The sequence below is a fragment of the Mustela lutreola genome, chromosome 9, assembly GCF_030435805.1.
Source record: "Mustela lutreola isolate mMusLut2 chromosome 9, mMusLut2.pri, whole genome shotgun sequence".
NCBI lineage: Eukaryota > Metazoa > Chordata > Mammalia > Carnivora > Mustelidae > Mustela > Mustela lutreola.
The window spans coordinates 25,733,285-25,750,833 of record NC_081298.1 but is presented as its reverse complement, the minus strand read 5'-3'; the positions used below and the strand labels follow the sequence as shown (position 1 = coordinate 25,750,833).

The 17,549-nt window shown below is 58.6% G+C and overlaps 1 protein-coding gene across 4 annotated transcripts in view; it reads right to left on the bottom strand.

The window, feature by feature from the left end:
* Nucleotides 1-41: 41 nt before the first annotated feature.
* The window catches only part of NOL4L (nucleolar protein 4 like), a 131,195-nt gene continuing 113,687 nt past the window's right edge, over nucleotides 42-17,549 (bottom strand). For all 4 annotated transcript variants that reach the window (XM_059133570.1, XM_059133572.1, XM_059133573.1 and 1 more), the window contains 6 exons: nucleotides 12,110-12,387; nucleotides 10,006-10,191; nucleotides 9,737-9,928; nucleotides 9,370-9,492; nucleotides 8,834-9,035; nucleotides 42-4,680 (listed from right to left, as the gene is read on the bottom strand). In XM_059133570.1, coding sequence (XP_058989553.1) covers nucleotides 4,460-4,680; nucleotides 8,834-9,035; nucleotides 9,370-9,492; nucleotides 9,737-9,928; nucleotides 10,006-10,191; nucleotides 12,110-12,387 — 1,202 coding nt within the window. In that variant the 3' untranslated portion in view covers nucleotides 42-4,459. The remainder of the gene's footprint in view (nucleotides 4,681-8,833; nucleotides 9,036-9,369; nucleotides 9,493-9,736; nucleotides 9,929-10,005; nucleotides 10,192-12,109; nucleotides 12,388-17,549) is intronic.

The window sequence follows — 17,549 nt, the reverse complement described above, 5'->3', positions numbered from 1 at the left end:
CTGGCGGGGCTGTTGAGAGGACACGGTGGGAATGAAGCATCTGGTTTGTTATTCAGTGTTTATTAAGTAGATTCAGTCTTATATATGATATACAGATTCAAAAGAAAAAGGATTCCACATACTTATGAAATCAGTGCATTTAGCAAGTAATACCATGGAGATAACAGCTCGATTAACAGCTCATTGGTCTTTTGTTAAGTGAGGGAGAGGGACTTGGCCTGTGCTAGTCATTCCACAAACAAACAGAATTTAGTTGCATCACATAGAGAAGACACATTCTAAGAATTAAAATATTAAGCCACATTTACTGGAAAAAACTCACTATATAGAACACAATTTTTATAGAGCATCGAGGAGGAAGTCATCACCTGCTTAGAAGAGCCACGTTAAGTTGCATAGGTGCATATCTGTAAAAATATAATTTAGAGGTGTAGCCTTTGATTAAGTAATAAAGAGTCACCTTTAAAAGTTGGTGCCATCCGCGGTTTGTCTTAAGTGCCATATGCTTACCGTCTGGAGCCCCCTGCCCCTCCTCAGAGGTCAGGCTTCCAGAGCAAGCTGCCTCCAGGGGGGAACCCTGAAGGAATGCTTGTACCATCTGCACGGGGAAGTCCTAAAACCTCATCTCCAATAAGAAACTCACACTCTCCCCAAACATGTCTAATTTATACTGGAGGATTGACAGCCTCTTGGGTTATCCCTAAATCCTAGGTGGCTTGACCCTGAAGGTCCCACGAGTCACCTCGAACCACCTCCCTACCCCCACCCCCACACCCCAGCCAAACTGCTGGGAGACCTCCACTACCCCACAGCTCTGCCGTGAAGTCCTGCTTGCATGCTCCTGGAGTCCACACAGGTCCCCCCGCCCCCCGCAGCTGCTGGGACATCTCGGCGCTGCCCCCTGCTCCTAACGGACCACACCACAAAGGCATATGGGCCATCTGCCGCACGGAGATTTTTCTGAGCTTAGAAAAAGTATTTTTCAGCAAATCTTGAGTTCTGTGTGGTGTAGGGTTTTCGTTTTTGTTTTTAGGTGGAAACACAGGTAAAAAGAGAGGTTTTTGTTTTGTGGCTTTGCTAAGCAGATGAGCTTAGTGAGGTGCACCTTCCTCCTCAAGAGTGAGTCTTGCAGAACACACAGGGACTGGGGCGTCTGTACATGTAAACAGTACACTTTCACTGAGTCCAAAATTAGGAGCAAAAATACAAAGGTTCACATTGGTCTTAGGTAGATACAGGCGAAAAAGGATTGAGCTGTTTAGCTCAGAAACAACAAAAACAAAGTTTCTAAAGCACCACTAAATTATATAAAAATCAGACCATGGACGGATTGAAACTGGTATTCTGGTGAAATACTTTACTATCTTGTAAAAAGTTTTACAAAAAATTACAAATTAAAAGTATCAACCCTCTGAGTTCAAAGCAGCATTTTGAAAATGAACTGGTAGTTAATCCTGTAACCACCCCTGGAGTCGTAAGTGGCCCTTAGGAATAGGGATGGCCGGGTTCCACCTGTTTGAAATCCTTGAAAACCCTGCTAGCCCCCTCCTGTCCCCCTCCCGCCCAACACGGTCCTGGGGTACAGACTGTACTGGAGGTGACGGTAAAATGAATTTCAGATGGGTCACACCATTACTGGTCTATAGATGTCTACCATGAAGACCAAATTCCCATTTCTCCTGATTCTACCCTTCTGCTGGATTTAGCCCCCTGCAAAGACTGAATTGGTGTCTTCTACTCTTGAGTTACCTTTTAGCTTAGGATCCCCAATGGAGAATTTGTGCCCTGAGGCCCTCTGTGAGAATTTTAAATGGCTGTGGGGCAGGGCTTTGGAAGCTCCCTTTGGGAGAAGGCAGTCCCTGGGGTGAGGGTGAGGACTGGGATGGGGGTGGGACAGCAGTGAGCTAGGTCCTGCAGACCCAGCTCTTCGGTGCTCTCCAAGTCAGGAGCAGGGGGGAGGGGTCGAAACTGCATCTTTGAAAACTGAAGCAAAACAGAACAAGTTCCCTGACTGAAAGAACTAACAGAGTACTGTTTGCACACAGTGACTTGCTCCTGATTCTGCCGTCACGGGGAAGGAGCCCACAGAGGTGGCAAGGGCACTGTGGCAGAATCCACTGTCCCAGAGGGGCCGTGGGGAGCCCCGGCCCGCAAGGCCTTCCTCTCACACCAGTGCGCCTGCGCAGGCTGAGGTGGCCTGCTCAGGAAAGCGGGACTCTCACACCAACATTTAGGATGATCTTGCGATCTAATCCCTCCTGTGGGGTGGTGGCAGCAGCCCCTCCCAGCCCTTCTCACTCCAGTCTGTGAGGAAAGCACTGCATCCTAGCCTGGCTAGGGAGCCTGTTTCTGGGAGGGGGAATGACAAGTTAAGCAGTTGGTATCAAGAATTCTAAGGTGGCGATTGTCTCTGCCAGTTTTTAACATTAAGATTCTCACAAATTGCCTGGGGTAACATTTTGCAAAAGACCTACTGATTACTTTGTAGTATTGTTCACACACACAAATATTTACATAAATTGAGACGTCCGGGAGTAGCACTGAGCAGGTGGGGCTGAATGTGTGGATGGTTGGGGTGGGGGACAGGCCTTGGGCACTGGAGCTTGTGCTGTGCTAAGGGGGGAGACTCAGGTGTCCTGGTCCTGACCAGAGAGGCCTGGAGATTGGTCAGATGGAAGGCAGAGGTGGTGTGGCTGGGTGGGGCGTTGGAGGCCACTTGAGAAAGACCGCCCCCAACTACTGGGGGCTGGAAGCAAGCACGGGGAGGGGCACCCTACCTTTCAGTGACTCCAAGGCCCACAGCTCAGGCATGGGTCTGAGGCGGGGTGGGGCATCCATGCAGGAGCCCCTCCCTGGCCCTCCTGAGGGTGGTCTGCCATAGTGCTGGGGAGCAGGTAGCTGCAGGAAGCTGGTTTGGGAAGGGGTACCTGCTCTGGGGTCTAGTGGCTGTGGCCGTCCTAGGGTCCACGCAGCCCTGGCTCCCCTGGGGCCTCTTTGCTCTGAGGGAGGAAAGGCAACAGAGGGCTTCTGCCGGCTCTTGGCAGGGGCGGGCAGCAGAGAGCTGCTGTCATGGCTACGGAGTGTTGCATGGAGAGGCCCCGGGGGCCTTCTGAGGTCCGGGTGAGTCCCTGGTTTTAGCAGCACTGGTAGGTATTGCACTGAGCAAGAGGAAGTGCCTACTGGGGAGGAAGGAAACCAGGCCAGCCTTTTCTTTCTGCCCTTTTTCACACTCCAGGGATTGTGGGTTTCTTCCAGGACTGGCCCCTGCAGAAGGGCAGTCCTCGGAGAACCCAAGTGGCTTCTCTACTTCTATCGATGTTCCCTTTACTCCAGCTCCGGGGGCAGAGGACAGGAGTTGCAGTCCGACCAGGAGCTTACAGCTGCTTTTCCTATTCGGTGGCTGCATGACAGCTGGGGGCCCACCCTGAAGAAACAGGCCCTTTCTGGCAGGTGTCTGAGGGCCCTGGGTCTGTGTGGAGAAGTGTTCAGACCTGGCTCCCTGGGGGCAGGTGAGAGCAAGGGCCCTGCGGAGCAGCTGCTCTCCCCCAGCACTCTGTCCCGCCGAGCAGCCAGGAGGGTTGGGGCCAAGGGGCTGCAAGTTGCTGCTTCTGAGGGTCGCAGCCCTCTCTGGGCTCCAGGTCCTGGCCACCCCTCTGGACTTACCTCCCAGGCAGACACCTTGTGTGGGGGAGTCGGGAGATAGATAGCCATTCAGAACGGGCTCAGGGCACATCCTGGAAAAAGCCCACGCTGGAGTGTGAGGTAGAATACAGGAGACCATGTGACTGGGGCATCTGTGGAATGGGGGTACGGGAGCCATTTTTGTCTTTGCTTCGCATTGGGTGTGGGTGAGGTCCTCCGGCTTGGCGGTGCTGGGCACGCGGGAGGACAGCCCGCTCGGCGCCTGCCTCCCCGCACCCCGCCCTGCTGGCCCCCAGCCCATGCCAGTGTAGTGATACGGAATGTTAGGGCACAGGGATACATCCTTCTGATCAGACAGACATAGACTGGCAATCTGTACAAACACAAAAGAATCCATTTTCAGAAAAATAAATTACTAAGGGGAGAGGAAGAAAGGGTCCACTTTGTTTTTCTCAATAAATATGCAATTCTGCTCACCTAAGACTTGAAAGGTAATTATCTGGGGGTGGGATTCTAACATCAGGGTCCACGAAGATGATTCTAAATAGAGCTGCGTCCCCAGCGCCTTGTCAGGGGAGCCCCAGCCCTTCCAAAGCTGCCCCATTGGCCTCTTCCAAGCAGGTCAGAGCACCCGTGTGGTGAGATTCCAAAAAAAAGTGTCCTTGTGCCCAAAGTCGCAGGTGCTTGGTGTGTGGCTAGAAACAGCTCTTTTGGATCCCACCTCTTTCAAAAAAACAAAATGTACCAAGTGGTGAGGCAAGAAGCCGGGCCGGGACAGCCTCCTTCCCCAGGGTAGTGCACTCCACGTGCCGCGGGGTCAGTTCTGCTGTAAAATGAGGTTTTCCAGTTCGTCCGCGGAGCGCAGCAGGAAGGCGGCAGACTCTCGGTAGCCGGCGATGAGCTGCCGCACGGCGCTTATCTCTGTGGGGCTGAGCTGGGCAGCGGGCATGGTCCTGCTGGTGCTGTTGCTGGAGGGCGTGGGCGTGGGTGTGCTGGAGGCCGTGGTGGCCCCGCCTTTCATGCTGAGGTCGGTGGGCCCTGTGGAGAGGAGAGCGTAGGTGAGGAGGGGAGCTGAACACTCACATGGCATCCGGGAGGGGATGTCCCTCTGTGTGTCGTCTTGGGGGCCTGCTGTGGCTCAGGCGCTCTGGCCTCAACAGCTGAACCCTAGTGCCTAGAATGGGGCCTGGTACCAGCAGATGAGACGTGGGGTTCTCTGCGAACCCTCAGGGCAGTCCGGCGGGGAAGGAGACCTTATGGTCGATAGGTGGAAGTTGGGGAGGCCTGGTGGTGGGAGGTTTGCCCTGGGTCACATGAGCAGGGTGGCCCGTGGCCAGGGGCTCTGACTCTAGCTCCCTGGCCCCACTCACACCTCTGCTTACAACTGTGGAGCTTTCTGAGGACCGCAGGTGGACGGTGCTCCCCAGACTCCCCTCCCTGGGGTAAAGCAGAGCTTCCCGTGGGAGCTGGCGGCAGCTGAGGGAAGTGTGGGCCCGACCCCGTGAGAAGGGCCCTTGGTGGTGGCCTGTGCCGTGCAGATGGCTGTGTGCTGTTGGTCCCCTGACAGGGTGGCTTTCCAGGGAGAGGGTATTCAGGACACCTGCAGGTAAGCAGGCACCTCACCCCAAGAGGCATGAGTGAGTGGAAAGCTCTAGAGGCCAGAGTGGAACCACAGAAGACTGGGAAAAGAAATAACAGTGTGTGTGCTCAGAAAAGGGAGGGGAGAAGAAATGCCAGGTGCCTTGCTTGGCTGGGGAGAGGTTAGGGCTAGGCCAGCCGGAGAGTGACTACATTCTGAGGGGGAGTGACTGGGAGTGCCAGGTTGGGGGAAGGGGCCGTGGATGCTAAGCCTGTTTCTGATGAACCATGGCACCCTGAAATCTCCCCCACCCTCCTCTGAGGGGGTCTTCCATGGCCGAGTGAGGGGAAGGCTGATGCGGTGGGGCAGGTGTGTGAGGGCGGGGGTGGTCAGGACAGGACCCAGGGGTGCTATCTGGAGAAGTCCCCTCTGGCCTCTGAATGATGGCAGCAGCAAAGGAGCCCAAAGTCTTCTGAAACATCCTAGGAGTGTGTGTGGCAGGGGACCACCAGGTTGTCTCCCTTTGCCCCTCCCAGGCTGCTCCATAGCTGCATGGCAGGCTTTGGATTGGGACCCTGAACTCAAGGCCTGCTCTGGCACGCTGCAGGCACCTGTTCGACATCCCCGAGTCTTGGAACTCGAGGAGGCTGCTGGGGACTGAGCCAGGCCTGTGAAACTCAGCACGGCTGGGAGCTGCCAGGCCCACAGGGAACGGGCTTCCAGACAGGTTTTAGGGCTTTCTGAATGGGCGCCCAGGAGTCACGGAGGCTCCTAGAATTTGAAACACATTCTTTTGAGGTGTTGAGCCAGGACACAGCCAAAGAAGAGCATGTCGGGGGGTGTGGGAGCTGGAGCATCCTCGGGGAGACCGTCTGCCCACGGCTGCCCATGCTCCCTAGCCGTCTCCCCACGACCCCTTGGGTTCAGGCGGCCAGTGCCACTACTCACTCTTGCATCTACAGGGGCACTACAGGGGCCCTCTATGCCACTACAGAGAGAGATGGATGAGCTCTGGTCACTGGAGGCCGCTAGGCTGGAAGCCTCACGCTGGGAGAGACCGTGGAAAAAACTGTCGCTGAAAAGAGCTGATGCAGCCCCTCGTGGGGAAGTCTGGAGTCTGCGATGGGCCCATCCATCACCGCGGCTGTTTCCTCTCTGGCCAGAGCACATGGACATCAAGGAGGAAGCCTTGGAAACGGCTTGCTAAGTAAGGGATGTCCTTGGAATTGAGAGTCAAGGGAGCAGCTAAGTCTGTTAAAATGAAATGCAAGTGGAAGGAACAGGGCTGTGATTTGGCTGGAAACAGCAGTCAAGCAGGCGGTAAATTCCTCTTTGGGTGGCCAAAGGGCCACAGGGACAGGCTGGGAGCAGGGGTGCCTCTGCCAACTCTTGGATGCTGCAGGGCTGGCCCCGGGGTGGCTCCTCCAGACACCAGAGGAGGGCTGAAGCCACCTGCCGTAGATGGTGTGAACCAATACTGGGGTTCCTCTCTCCCTGATCCCCAAGCCTTGTCCTCTTCCGCCCTGTGCTCAAAGCTGTCCTTCTGTCTCTCTTGGATGGTAGCTCGGGCCTGGGCAGGAGACTCCCTATCTCCCGCAGCTCATCTGCTCTGGAGCCATCCTCCTGCAGGCTTGGGTGCTGACATTCAGGGGTGGTTGCTGGAGGAGTGGGAGGGGGCGCAAGTCGCCCAGCACCCCCAGGAAAGGCAGGCCAAACAGATTCTGTGGAAGCTCAGATGGATCTCCCACTGACCGCCACCGATGAGCACAGTAAGGTGCTCTGGGCCACTAGCAGGGCGGCCCTGTAAAAGCGCCAGTGTGACTGAAGGATGGCTGATGGGGCTGATGGCCGCAGGACTGGGACAGCCACCGGCGGTCTTCCTCCAGCTGCTGGTCTGTGAGCCAGTGCTCCCAGGACAGGGGCTGCCCCAGGTGAATGAGCAGATGCCTGCCTCAGTGACTTCCCTGCCCACATCTAAGGAAGCAGGGTGCTTACAGAAGGCAGCAGAAGCCCCGGGAAGCACAGAGCAGAGCCAGCTGCCTCCCTAAAAAGGGAGAGCCGGGCGCTGTTGGAGCCTCTCTGGCAGGTGTGAATAGGGCCCAGAGGGCAGCAGGCCCACAACCTTCCCTGGCGGCTGCAGCCCTGAGACAGGCCGTGCTGTGGGGCACCGGGCGGGGCGGGGGGCTGTGGTCCCCATCGCTTGTGGCCTGGGAAGTGTGAAGCCTCAGGCTCGCCATGTCGGTCCAGGGGCCCTATCCTCCCTGCTCTGGGGCCTGTCTTCGGATACTCATAACAGGGTCCCCTTTCGGCAGGGCTGTCAGATGGCTCTTGTTCCTGGAAGAAAAGCAGCCCTTCTGGGACAGCTGTCCCTGCTCTTGCTGCGGCTGGTCGCTCTGGCTTCAGCTTCGGGGATTAAGGCCAGGCAGCCTCTTATTTTAGGTTAAGAGGCATTAGGAAGGGATGAGAAGTTAAACCCAGGCAGGAGTCTTCCAGGGACCTGCACACACTTCCTGGTGGTAGGGGGCAAGGTGAGCAGAGGGGGCTTTGGGCTTTCTGCCATGGGTAGGGGGCCAGCCTCTCCCTTGATGCCCAGGAATAGTGAGGGGTCTCCTGCAGCCAGTGACAAGGGCTTAAGAGGAACTCTCAGGCACGTTCAGCTAAGACCTCAAACCAATGTTTCCTGGCCTGTGAGCAGCACCTTCTTCCAACCTACTCAGGCAACCTGGGGTCACCCTCAGCTCTCCTCCTCACCCCCCTTCGTCTTTGAATGACTCTCCATGCATATAACTTCTGCTTCCTGTCCTTCCGATTCCAATCTCATCACGGGGGCAGGCAGAGTGCAGTTCACAGCCTCCTTTGCTTAAAACCTATCAGCGGCTCCCATCACACACGCAACAGAATCCAGCTCAGCCCAAGAGGCCCTGAGTTCATCCCCACCCACCCCAAACTCCAGAGGGGCCCACTCCAGTTCCCACTCAGGGCAGCACCTGATACCACAGGGAGGTCCGTGTCCCATCTGCATCAGTGGCACCTGGGAAGTACCATGGGGAGCATCCAGGGTATCACCAGCTTCAGGGGGTGGAGTAGGGAGAACGGATGGTTCACTGAGGCCCCAGGGGACCTAGAGGGGGCTCCACAGTGCAGGGGCATGAGCTCAGGCCTGGAGAAGGCAGTGACCTGCCCAGAGCCACTCGGGTGCGCCCTCTTCCCCCCCCCCGCCCCCGCCCCCCGCCAGGCCACAGCGGAACTGGGCTGTACCTGGGCTAGACGCTGGCTCTGCCACCAATTCCCAGTGACCACCTCACTAAGCCTTGGTCATCGTGGGTAAAGCAAGGGTGTGGAGAGGATGCAGCTCAGGTAGAGCAGGGCTTTGGCTGCAACTCGGGGCTCATGGTGGCCCTCGAGGAGCTGAGGCAGGGAGAGGCCCGGCAGGGCATCCACTCCAGCACTGGAGCTAGCTGCCTCGGAAACAAGAAAGGACGGGCAGGCTTTGTGTTTTAACCGCTTGAAGTTTTCCTCACCTTCCCATCTGGCCTCCGCTTCCCTGCCTGCCTGGCCCCCTTCCCTGAGGCTGTGCTGTGTACCCAGACAGCCTGGGTCCCCAACACTCACCGTTACTGTGATTTCCTGTTTGGAGGGAGGCAGGGGGCTGCAGGTTGCTGCCCAAGGCCCCGTACCCGCGGTAACTGTAGTTGAGGCCGCCGTTGACGTACACGGGATCCTGGGAGTAGGAGGAGGCTGGCAGTGAGTAGGTGGAGTGGGTGATGGCTGCGGAGTCCCGGGAGTGCTGCTTGTCCAGGGCGATGGGCTCGTCCTGCAGAGGGGGCAGAAAGCGTGAACGAATCAGAGGGGTGGCAGGTCCTGACCCTTGTCGCTGGGACCCTGCGCCATGCCCTGTAGAACTCTGCTCATGTGTCTGGGGGCCAGAGTTGATCTGTTCCCACCCAGCTAAAAACACCTGGAGGCCACACTTCCGAGGACTGCAGGGCCTGTGTGCCGGGCGCATTCACCCCACCACCGTTCTGTCTGTCCGTCTGGCTCTGAGGATCGCCCGCCGTCCCTCCCCACTCCCCCGCACTTGGCTGGCCTGGCTGGGGGTCTGCAGCATGACTGCCGGCCGCGCCCTCACCCTGCTGGAGAGCAGGTACCTGGGAGGACTGGTAGATCTCCAGGCGCATCCTTTTGGCTGCTTTTCTCGTCTCGCTCTCACAGGCAGCTGCCAGGATGTTTTCTGCCATGGCCGAGGTCAGGTGGGGAGGTGTGGGTCTAGTCTGCAGGCAGAACAGGGAAAGATCCTGAGTCAGGGCTGACCTAGACCCCTGCCCTAACGAGTGCTGACACAGGGCTGGGCTGTGGGCTCTGGGCCCGTAATCTCTGTAGCGGAGTAGCTGTTCTGGGCCCCAGCTCCCTGTGTGTGTCCGGGATCGCTGGATGGAGGGCAGTTGTCTGGCCCAGGGGCCACCCAGGGGCCCTGGGGCTTGGCTGGAGGCCCGCAGGAAGGGAGGAGGGGCTCACCATTTCCATGCCGTTCTTCTTCATGCGCCGGCAGGACTTGAGGTACGTGCGGATGCGCTTGCGGGCCCGCTCCTGGAACTCGGGAAACTGCCGGCTACAGGACTCGATGATGGCCTGGATCTTCTCCTTGGGCTGCTTGGAGATGGGCACCATGCGGTCCAAGTTCTCATCCACAAAGAGCCGCACGAACATCTGTGGGAGACATGGGCTGTGGGAAGGGCTGGCCGTGGCTGTGGTCCCCACCCTGCCCATCCCTCACCGGTGCTCACATTGAAGGCCTTGAGGCGCTCAGGGTCCATGCCCTCAGAGTCATTCATCTTGTCATTGTCCTCGTGGTCATCATGGTCGTCATCGTCGTCATCTGCTGTGGGGGCCCGGCCCACTGTCAGGTCCTCAGGGCAGCCACTGACCTCAGTCTTAATAGAATCATAGCTCCCAGAGCTGTAAGGGGGCGACTGAGAGAGGCAAGGGCCAGAGGGTCAGACTGGGCCCGCTTTCTGTCTGACCACCATGGTGAGCTTAAGGGACTGGGATGGTGAGCACACCTGGCTGCCGCACAAGCCACAGTTTCGAGGGCCTGTGTCGCCTCCCCTCCCTGCGTGGCCAGAGGCAGGACTGCCTGCCCACAGCAGTGCCAGCAGAGGCCCGGGGCCCCGGAGGCGCCAAGCAGGGGTGTCAGCGCTGTCCTGGGCAGCTGTGCCCACACCAGGACCCACCACATCATGCAGGGAACAGGCAGACACAGGAAGGGGTCCCACCACCAGCCAGCCTCTTCTGGTTCTGCCAAGAATGGTTCTGGCTTTAGGGTTTTCCTCCCTGATCCCAAGGGGCGGCAACCCTGAGCTGGCAACTGAGCTGTCACGCAGGCGGCAAGCATGCTGTCAGGGAGGAGGAGCAGATGGGCTGGGAGAAGGAACCAGCCAAGGCGACAGGTCCATTAGGCAGAGTACATTCCCGAAGCTCCCAGGCTGGGGTTCTCCTGTCTGTTGCCGCCCCCCAGGGAGCCCTGTGAGGCCCCACACAGAGGGTGTGTGGAGGAAGGGGGAGTGGGAACCAGGCTTGGCCCACCAGCAGAGAAACCCTGCTGTCTTTTCCCACCACGGGAACTCCTCCCAGAATAAGCCTCTTCTGGGGAACACCGCTCTTGCTGTAGAGCAAACAAATGAAGATGGACATGGACAGGCGCCCAGACCCACAGTAGCTGCCACCATCGGGCTTCCTGTGACTGTCCACAAGGGGTCAGCCCTCCCAGGGCCCCAGGCCTGGTGCTCAGCTCTTGATCTGTACACAGAGACACCCAGGTCCTCCAGCCTCCTGCTGGATCATGCCAGACTTGCCGTGGAAGGTCAGAAGACCTCCCGGGCCTTGGGCAAGTCACATTCCCAAGCCATTCCCTAGCCAAGCCTCTGCTGGGGCCAGAGGAGACAGAACCACAAGACACAAGCTGCGGGTGGCACCAATGCCCCTTCTTATTTCCGTGGCCCACATGTGGCCTGAGGTCATGGCAGCGGACTCCCCCTCTGCAGCCCTCTGCTCAGTGCAGGGAGCGGCCTGGTCTGCGCCTGCTCCGTGGCCTGAGCTCAGACACACAGTGACAACTGAACACGCACTCATCTGTAAAGAATTCTCCCGTGAAACAGGCCATCAGAGGCAAGGCCTGGCCCCCACCTCATGCTCTCTGCAGCAGCAGGCGGCCCAGGGAAGGGGAGGAAACTGTGTAGGGGTACATGGCTGGGTACAGGGGTGCAGGGCTCCCAAAGTCACCTCTGGCCCTGCAGCCCTGGCAGGAGAAAACTGCTGAGAGAGTACCTGTGCCCAGTGCTTCAGCGTACCACTGCAGGAAACCTTAGTGGCCCAGAGGCAGCTTGCAGAAGTGTGGGGGAGGGCCTGAAGGCAGGGGGGAGTGTTTGGTGGGGGGAGCACCGGCATTGGCCGCCCTTCCCCCATGTGTACCCATCAGCCTGATCTACCTAATTTCAAACAGTCACATCCCTGGGGCTTCAGAGGCCTTGTTCTTTCTCTGCACCATCTGCAAAACGGGGAAAAACATGCAAAGTAGCCACGAAAGGCAGGGCCTCCGTGCTCAGTACAGCCCCATGCTGCCGAATTTGCAGCCGACTTTGTTCTGGGATAGAGGGGACAGGCCACACATCACCCACCACCTCCACTAAGGCTTCTTCACAGCTGGTGACACATGCTTAAAGAAGGTCACACCCTGTGTGATCTCATTCCAGAGCCTCCACAGAACACAGGGCATAGCAGCCTCGGCATCACAGCTCTGGACACAGATGATTTCATGTCAGCCTCCACCACTCTGCCCTGCACGGGAAGGAGGAGGCTCATGGTTCTGGGGGGGCCCACAGCCCCACACACCTCAGGGGTGGTCTTCACCCCATACTTGACACGGCTCCGCAGTCCATCGGTGCCGCAGCCATCGGAGGGGTAGGAGGGTGTGCCGAGCGCCGTGCCTGGAGGGAGCTTGTCGCACAGGTTGATGGGTTGATCTTCGGAGGTGGCGGTGAAGTCCATGGGGGCCACAGCGCCGTTGCCATTCATCTCTGGGAAGGCAGGGTCGCCCTGCGTGCTGCTCGAGGTGGATGGGTTCAGGGTGGAGGAACCATTGCCACTGCCACTCTCAGAGGAGGAGTCATCTGGAACGAGAGGCCTGGGTGTAAGGCTCCAGCGCAGCACCTACTGTCCCCTAAAGCCCCCAGGGGTGTCATGGCCACAGCAGCCACAGGGAATACTGGCCCCATCTTGTCTACACCAGCATCTCTGGGTAGGAGGTGAGCACAGCGGTCCCCTTTAGGGGCTCCGAGCAGCTAGCTCTGCCCCCACCTGATGCAGGGTCCCCCTGCCCAGGCCGTCAGGGCAGGAGCAGCCATGGGGGGTGCAGGCCATGCTGGTCTCCCACACTCCACCCCCACGCCACTACACCCAGGCTCCAGGGAGGCCCAGCTTCCAGGGCCTAGCCATGAGTGGCTGCAGCCTCAAGTCCGACCAGCCTGCTGCTTGCCAGAGGCCCTTGGACTCCCCAGAGGTCGCTTGGGGCCGGACCAGCACCACCGCTTCCTTTAACTCACCACTGCCTCGCCCCTTCACACCCTCTCCCCCAAGCAGGCTTGCTAAGGAGAAAGGGTTAATGCCCCACTGTGCGCCCCACCCCTCAGTTACCCACTCCATGCTGCAAGCAGGCCCAGTAGTCCTGCCAGCCTACCCACACACAGCCTGTCCCCCACAGCCGCCTCTGGTGCCAGGCCATGTGGCCTTGGACAGCCCCAGCCAGGGCTGCAGTGTCTGGGGTCTGCATTCCCTGGACCTCAGTGGGCCACCACTGCCTTCCAGAGGTGACAGCCCAACAAAGCTCTGCTGCGGGCGCCCCCTGCTGTGGAGAGCACAGCACTGCCTGGGGAATCCGGAGAAACAAACTTGAACGAAGGGGCTAGACATTTTCCGATAAAATTCCAGGCCCCTCTCCCGAGTCCAGGCCCAGCCTCCTGCTTGATCAGCTGAGACGGCAGAGGCAGAGGCCAAAGCTCCTCGAGCTCCCGGGGTCACTGTCAGGTGAGTACCGCGTGGTTCCCGGTGGCGCCCAGGTGCCCGGGCTACTCGGCACCAGCACCCAGGGTGGCTGGGGGAGGGGCTGCCACGGCGAGACCTGACCGCCTCCCAGGCCACCCCTTCCCCCAGGCCAGGGTCGCTCAAGACCCCACCCCCACTCTCCCAGGCAGCAGATTATGAAGATTTAGTCCCCGGGGTTGGGCATTGGGCACGCGCACCGCCAGAGTGTCCCCATGGCGACCGAGCGGCTCTAGCGCCCCAACCAATCGCTGGGCTCCCGGCCGCCCGGGGGCGGGGCCGAGCTGCCCATCAAGCCGCCGAGCCCCGGGCAGAGGGGGATGGGAAAGGCCGCGGTGAAGTGGCACCCCTCCCCCTCAGCTGCCGCAGGTCCCCTGGGCCAGGCTGCCCCTCCTCCTCCTTCTCCTCTTCTTCCTCTGGGCAGCCACTGCTCCCCGCATCCTCCTGCAGGTCAGCTTCAGGCTCACCGCCCCATAGCTTCCCTGCTGGCCCCGCTTCACCCCAGAGTCCGTCCCCACCCTACGCCCGGCCTGCAACCTCTGGGCCCTCACCACCCATCCGCCTCCCCCTTCTCCTCCATCACAGAAGTGCCAGGTTCTCCTCCCGCAGCATCTCCAGCGACCGAGCTAGATGGCTGTGGAATGAACAAATTACTCAGCAGCATTTACTGAGCACCTACTGCAGGCTGGTCCAGTCCCAGTCCCAGGCTGGGAAACAGAGTCATGATGACAACCCAGGTGCCAGCCCTCCTGGAGGGACCAAGGAACGTTACTGAACCACAGGGGAGTCAGCGGCTGCCCTCCCTCCCCTCAGCCCCACTCAGGTCTCCACCCCACCTTTTTCATCACCCCAAAACCTTCCTGTTCTCCACAGCCCAGAGTAATACACAACAACATAGGACAGACTCCCGGCCCGCTGAGTTCTTAGTCCCAGGACTTCTGAAGCCCTGTCCCCCTCTGCTGGTCACCGCAGGGCCTCGAGTCTCCAGGCCTCTGCTTGGGCTCTGCTGTCTGCCTGCATATATTGCTTCCAGCTCAGAACATTTGAGTCTGCTTTCTAGGCCTAGCTCAATGCTGCCTCCTCAGAGCAGGCTTCCTCCACTGTCCCTAGGAAGGAAGCAGTCACAGCCCTGAGGAAGCTGGTGTCCCTCCCTCCTGGGGATACTTCAGGCCTCCTTAGCCTGGCCTGGGCTGAGTCCTGACAGCTGCCCACCTCCCACCAGGACAGGATCTGGTGCTGGAGAAGCCTTCTGGAGCTGAGGAGTTGGAAGGCCAGGACGGACACCCAGACTGGCTGATCACATGAGCTCCTGTTTGCTCTAGCAGGAGCCCATTCTTAGCCCACCCTGGAGCTGAGACTTCACGCCCGGCACCATCTCCAATAGGCCAGCTATTTGACCTTGGAGGGCTTCGTCCTCCTCCAAGAGAAGGGGTTACTAGGAGGGCACCGGGTCTGGCACACAGTGAGCCAATGTCCCAGCGCTCAGCATGGGCATTGGGCCCACAGCCTCTCATAGTGCCCCACCCCTGTACAGGCTCAGAAGTGGCCTCCCAACCGCCTGCCACCCTGACCACCTTACCTCCTGGGAAGAGGTAACTTCCTTGCCCTAAACCTCTCTGGGAGGGGGTGGGGGACAGAGGAGGGATGCCTACTCCCCAGCCTCTTGCAGCTCAGGAGCCCAGGGTGGTCAGCAATCTTGGAGCTGCGGAGCCCCTCGCCCCGGGACTGTGCACCTGTGTTGCTCAGCCGGCCAGCCCCAGGTATGAGCTCTGCTCGGAGCACCCTGCTTCCCTCTGCTCAGATGCTGCCCTCGGCTAGGCAGGGAAGTGGCCGGGCAGGTGGGACCGTGAGCTACCAGGAAACCAGATCATGCATTCCCAGTGTTTAGAAGAAACCGGAAATCTGCACCATTCTGTAAATATCCAGATTGTAAACGATTAATGACTGACTTACATTGTTTACATTCTGAAAAACCTCACCAAGTAAATGGACAAAACAAGATGGGGTCTTATGCGTGCACTGAAATATCACTTAGACATAAAAAGGAATGAAGTGCTGACATGTGCTACACCATGGAGAAACTTGGAAAACATCACGCCAAGCGAAAGAGGTACAACAGGAGGGACACAGACGGTCTGCTTCCACGCAGTGTCTAGAATAGGCACCTTCCCAGAGACAGGGAACATCTGAGGGCTCCCCGGGGCAGGGAGGAGTGGGAACGGGGAGCTGCTGCCTCATGGATGTCGAGTTTGGGGTGATGAAAACCGCATTTTGGAAATAATGGGGCTGCTCGCACAACACCGTCAAGGTACTTAATGCTGCTGAATTATATACGTAAAAAAAAAATGGCAATTTTTACATTATACTTATTTACCACAAAAATCCCCCCAAACAAAAAAACCACCCAAGACCTTGAGCAGGCCACCGCTCTCCTGCCTCCACACCACAGCTGGGCCGGGGAAAGCCAGCCACACGCAGGGCTCACCGGAGGGACAGAAGAGTCACAGCGCATGTGCCCCCAGTCACTCTGCTCAGGCCACCTCAGCCTAGCATGCCCACCGCGTGTCTACACTGCCTGCCCAGGCACCGGCTGCTCACGGCGCTGCAAAAAACTTGGGTCCACTTTCTGCCAACCAGAGAGGCCGCGGATTTTAGGCAGAATGCAGACGGGATGGGGAGTGGGGCGGACAGGGGCTATGTGAACTTGCAGATGCCACTTTATATCCCTGAGCCTCAGTTTCCTTTCCAAAGGGGTGTCATGCCAGTAAAATAGGATTTATAAGGTATAAATACCTGGTATAAAGAGTAGGTGCTAGGAAAAAAAATAAAAGCTAGTTCTCTACACCCCACACTCTCTCACTTCATCACGCATCTACACACACACACACACACACACACACACACACACACACACACACGGGCCTCCCTGGGCCCCCCAGAGTCCCTCAGAGTCCAGCCCTGCGGGAAGGAGTGAGATCTGGGGTGGGCACAGTGAGGGGGAGGAGGGAGCGGGCAGCGCCTGGAAGATGCCCGGCCTCCCAGCCCATGCAGGACACGGGGACACAACAATGAAGAGAGGGGTGGTCGCTGTCCTGGGGGCTCAGACTCCAGGGGTTCTGGAAGAGATGGCTCCAAAAGGAGAGTTGTGAGCTTTCCGGCCTTTGATCCCTGCTCCTTTGCCCCCAGCCCCGAGGCAGGGCCCTTCTCCAGAACTCACCCTGAGGAGGGCCGGACACGGAAGCGGAAGTGGAGAAGACCCCGTGGGGGCAAAGGTGCTGCTGGGGAGGGTGAGGTGGGGGGAGTGGATCTGTCCTTCAGCCCCCAAGGCAGTGGCAGCTGCAGGGACTGAGTTCAAACCCTAATCAGGCACCAGACTCCCTCCAGAGGCAGCCCCCTTGCTGTCACCCGACTCCAGACTCCAGCTGTACATCTTTCCACCTGCTCTTCCCTCGAGGACACTGTCCCCCGCGCTCTTTCTGGTGCATCCCCTCCACTCCAGGGATTTGCTTCAAGGTCACCTTCTCAGTTAGACCTCCCCACCCCCACTCTGACATGCTGACCCCTTTACCTACTTTTTTCCAGAGCCATTTTAATCACCTTCTCACATACTGTGTCTGTGGCCTGTGCCCCGCCCCCTCTCCCCTTGCAGACCCAGACCGAGTAGGGCTGTATTGGGGGTGGGGGGTGGAGCAGGTGATTCCTGCCTCTCCAGAAACCATACCCTTTCCTCCAGTGAGGGCACCTTGCATCTTCCAGGGTGACCACATGCCCCACACCTGGCCAGTCAGTCCAGCTTATCCCAGTGATCAGCAGGCATCTGACCAAGTGGGACACACAGAAGTCAGTCCTGGGCTCTGGCTGAAATGTCTGGAGAGAAGTGCTCCTCTGCACCCCCCCAGGGCTGCCCAGTCCGCGGGGCAGAGCTGATAGCTGGCTCGGACAAATCCCACCAGCCCCACCCCCACGTCCATCTGTGCCCCAAGCCAAGGGACACCTAGTCTTTCTGGTTATAGGAGCCAACGGTTTCCTTAGTGGAAGCAGGTTTGCATCACTTGTGTCTGGTTTGGTCTCTGAGTGGTCCATAATCTTCCCTCTGGGAGGAGTGGAGGGACTGGTGCCCGAGCCAGGAGCCAGGCCCACCACAGGCCCCGGGTCTGCTCCCCTGGCTCCGTCCCGAGGTGACTGACACCCCCAGGAAGGTCTGGTGGCAGCGCGTGGCACTGTTCAGGGAAAG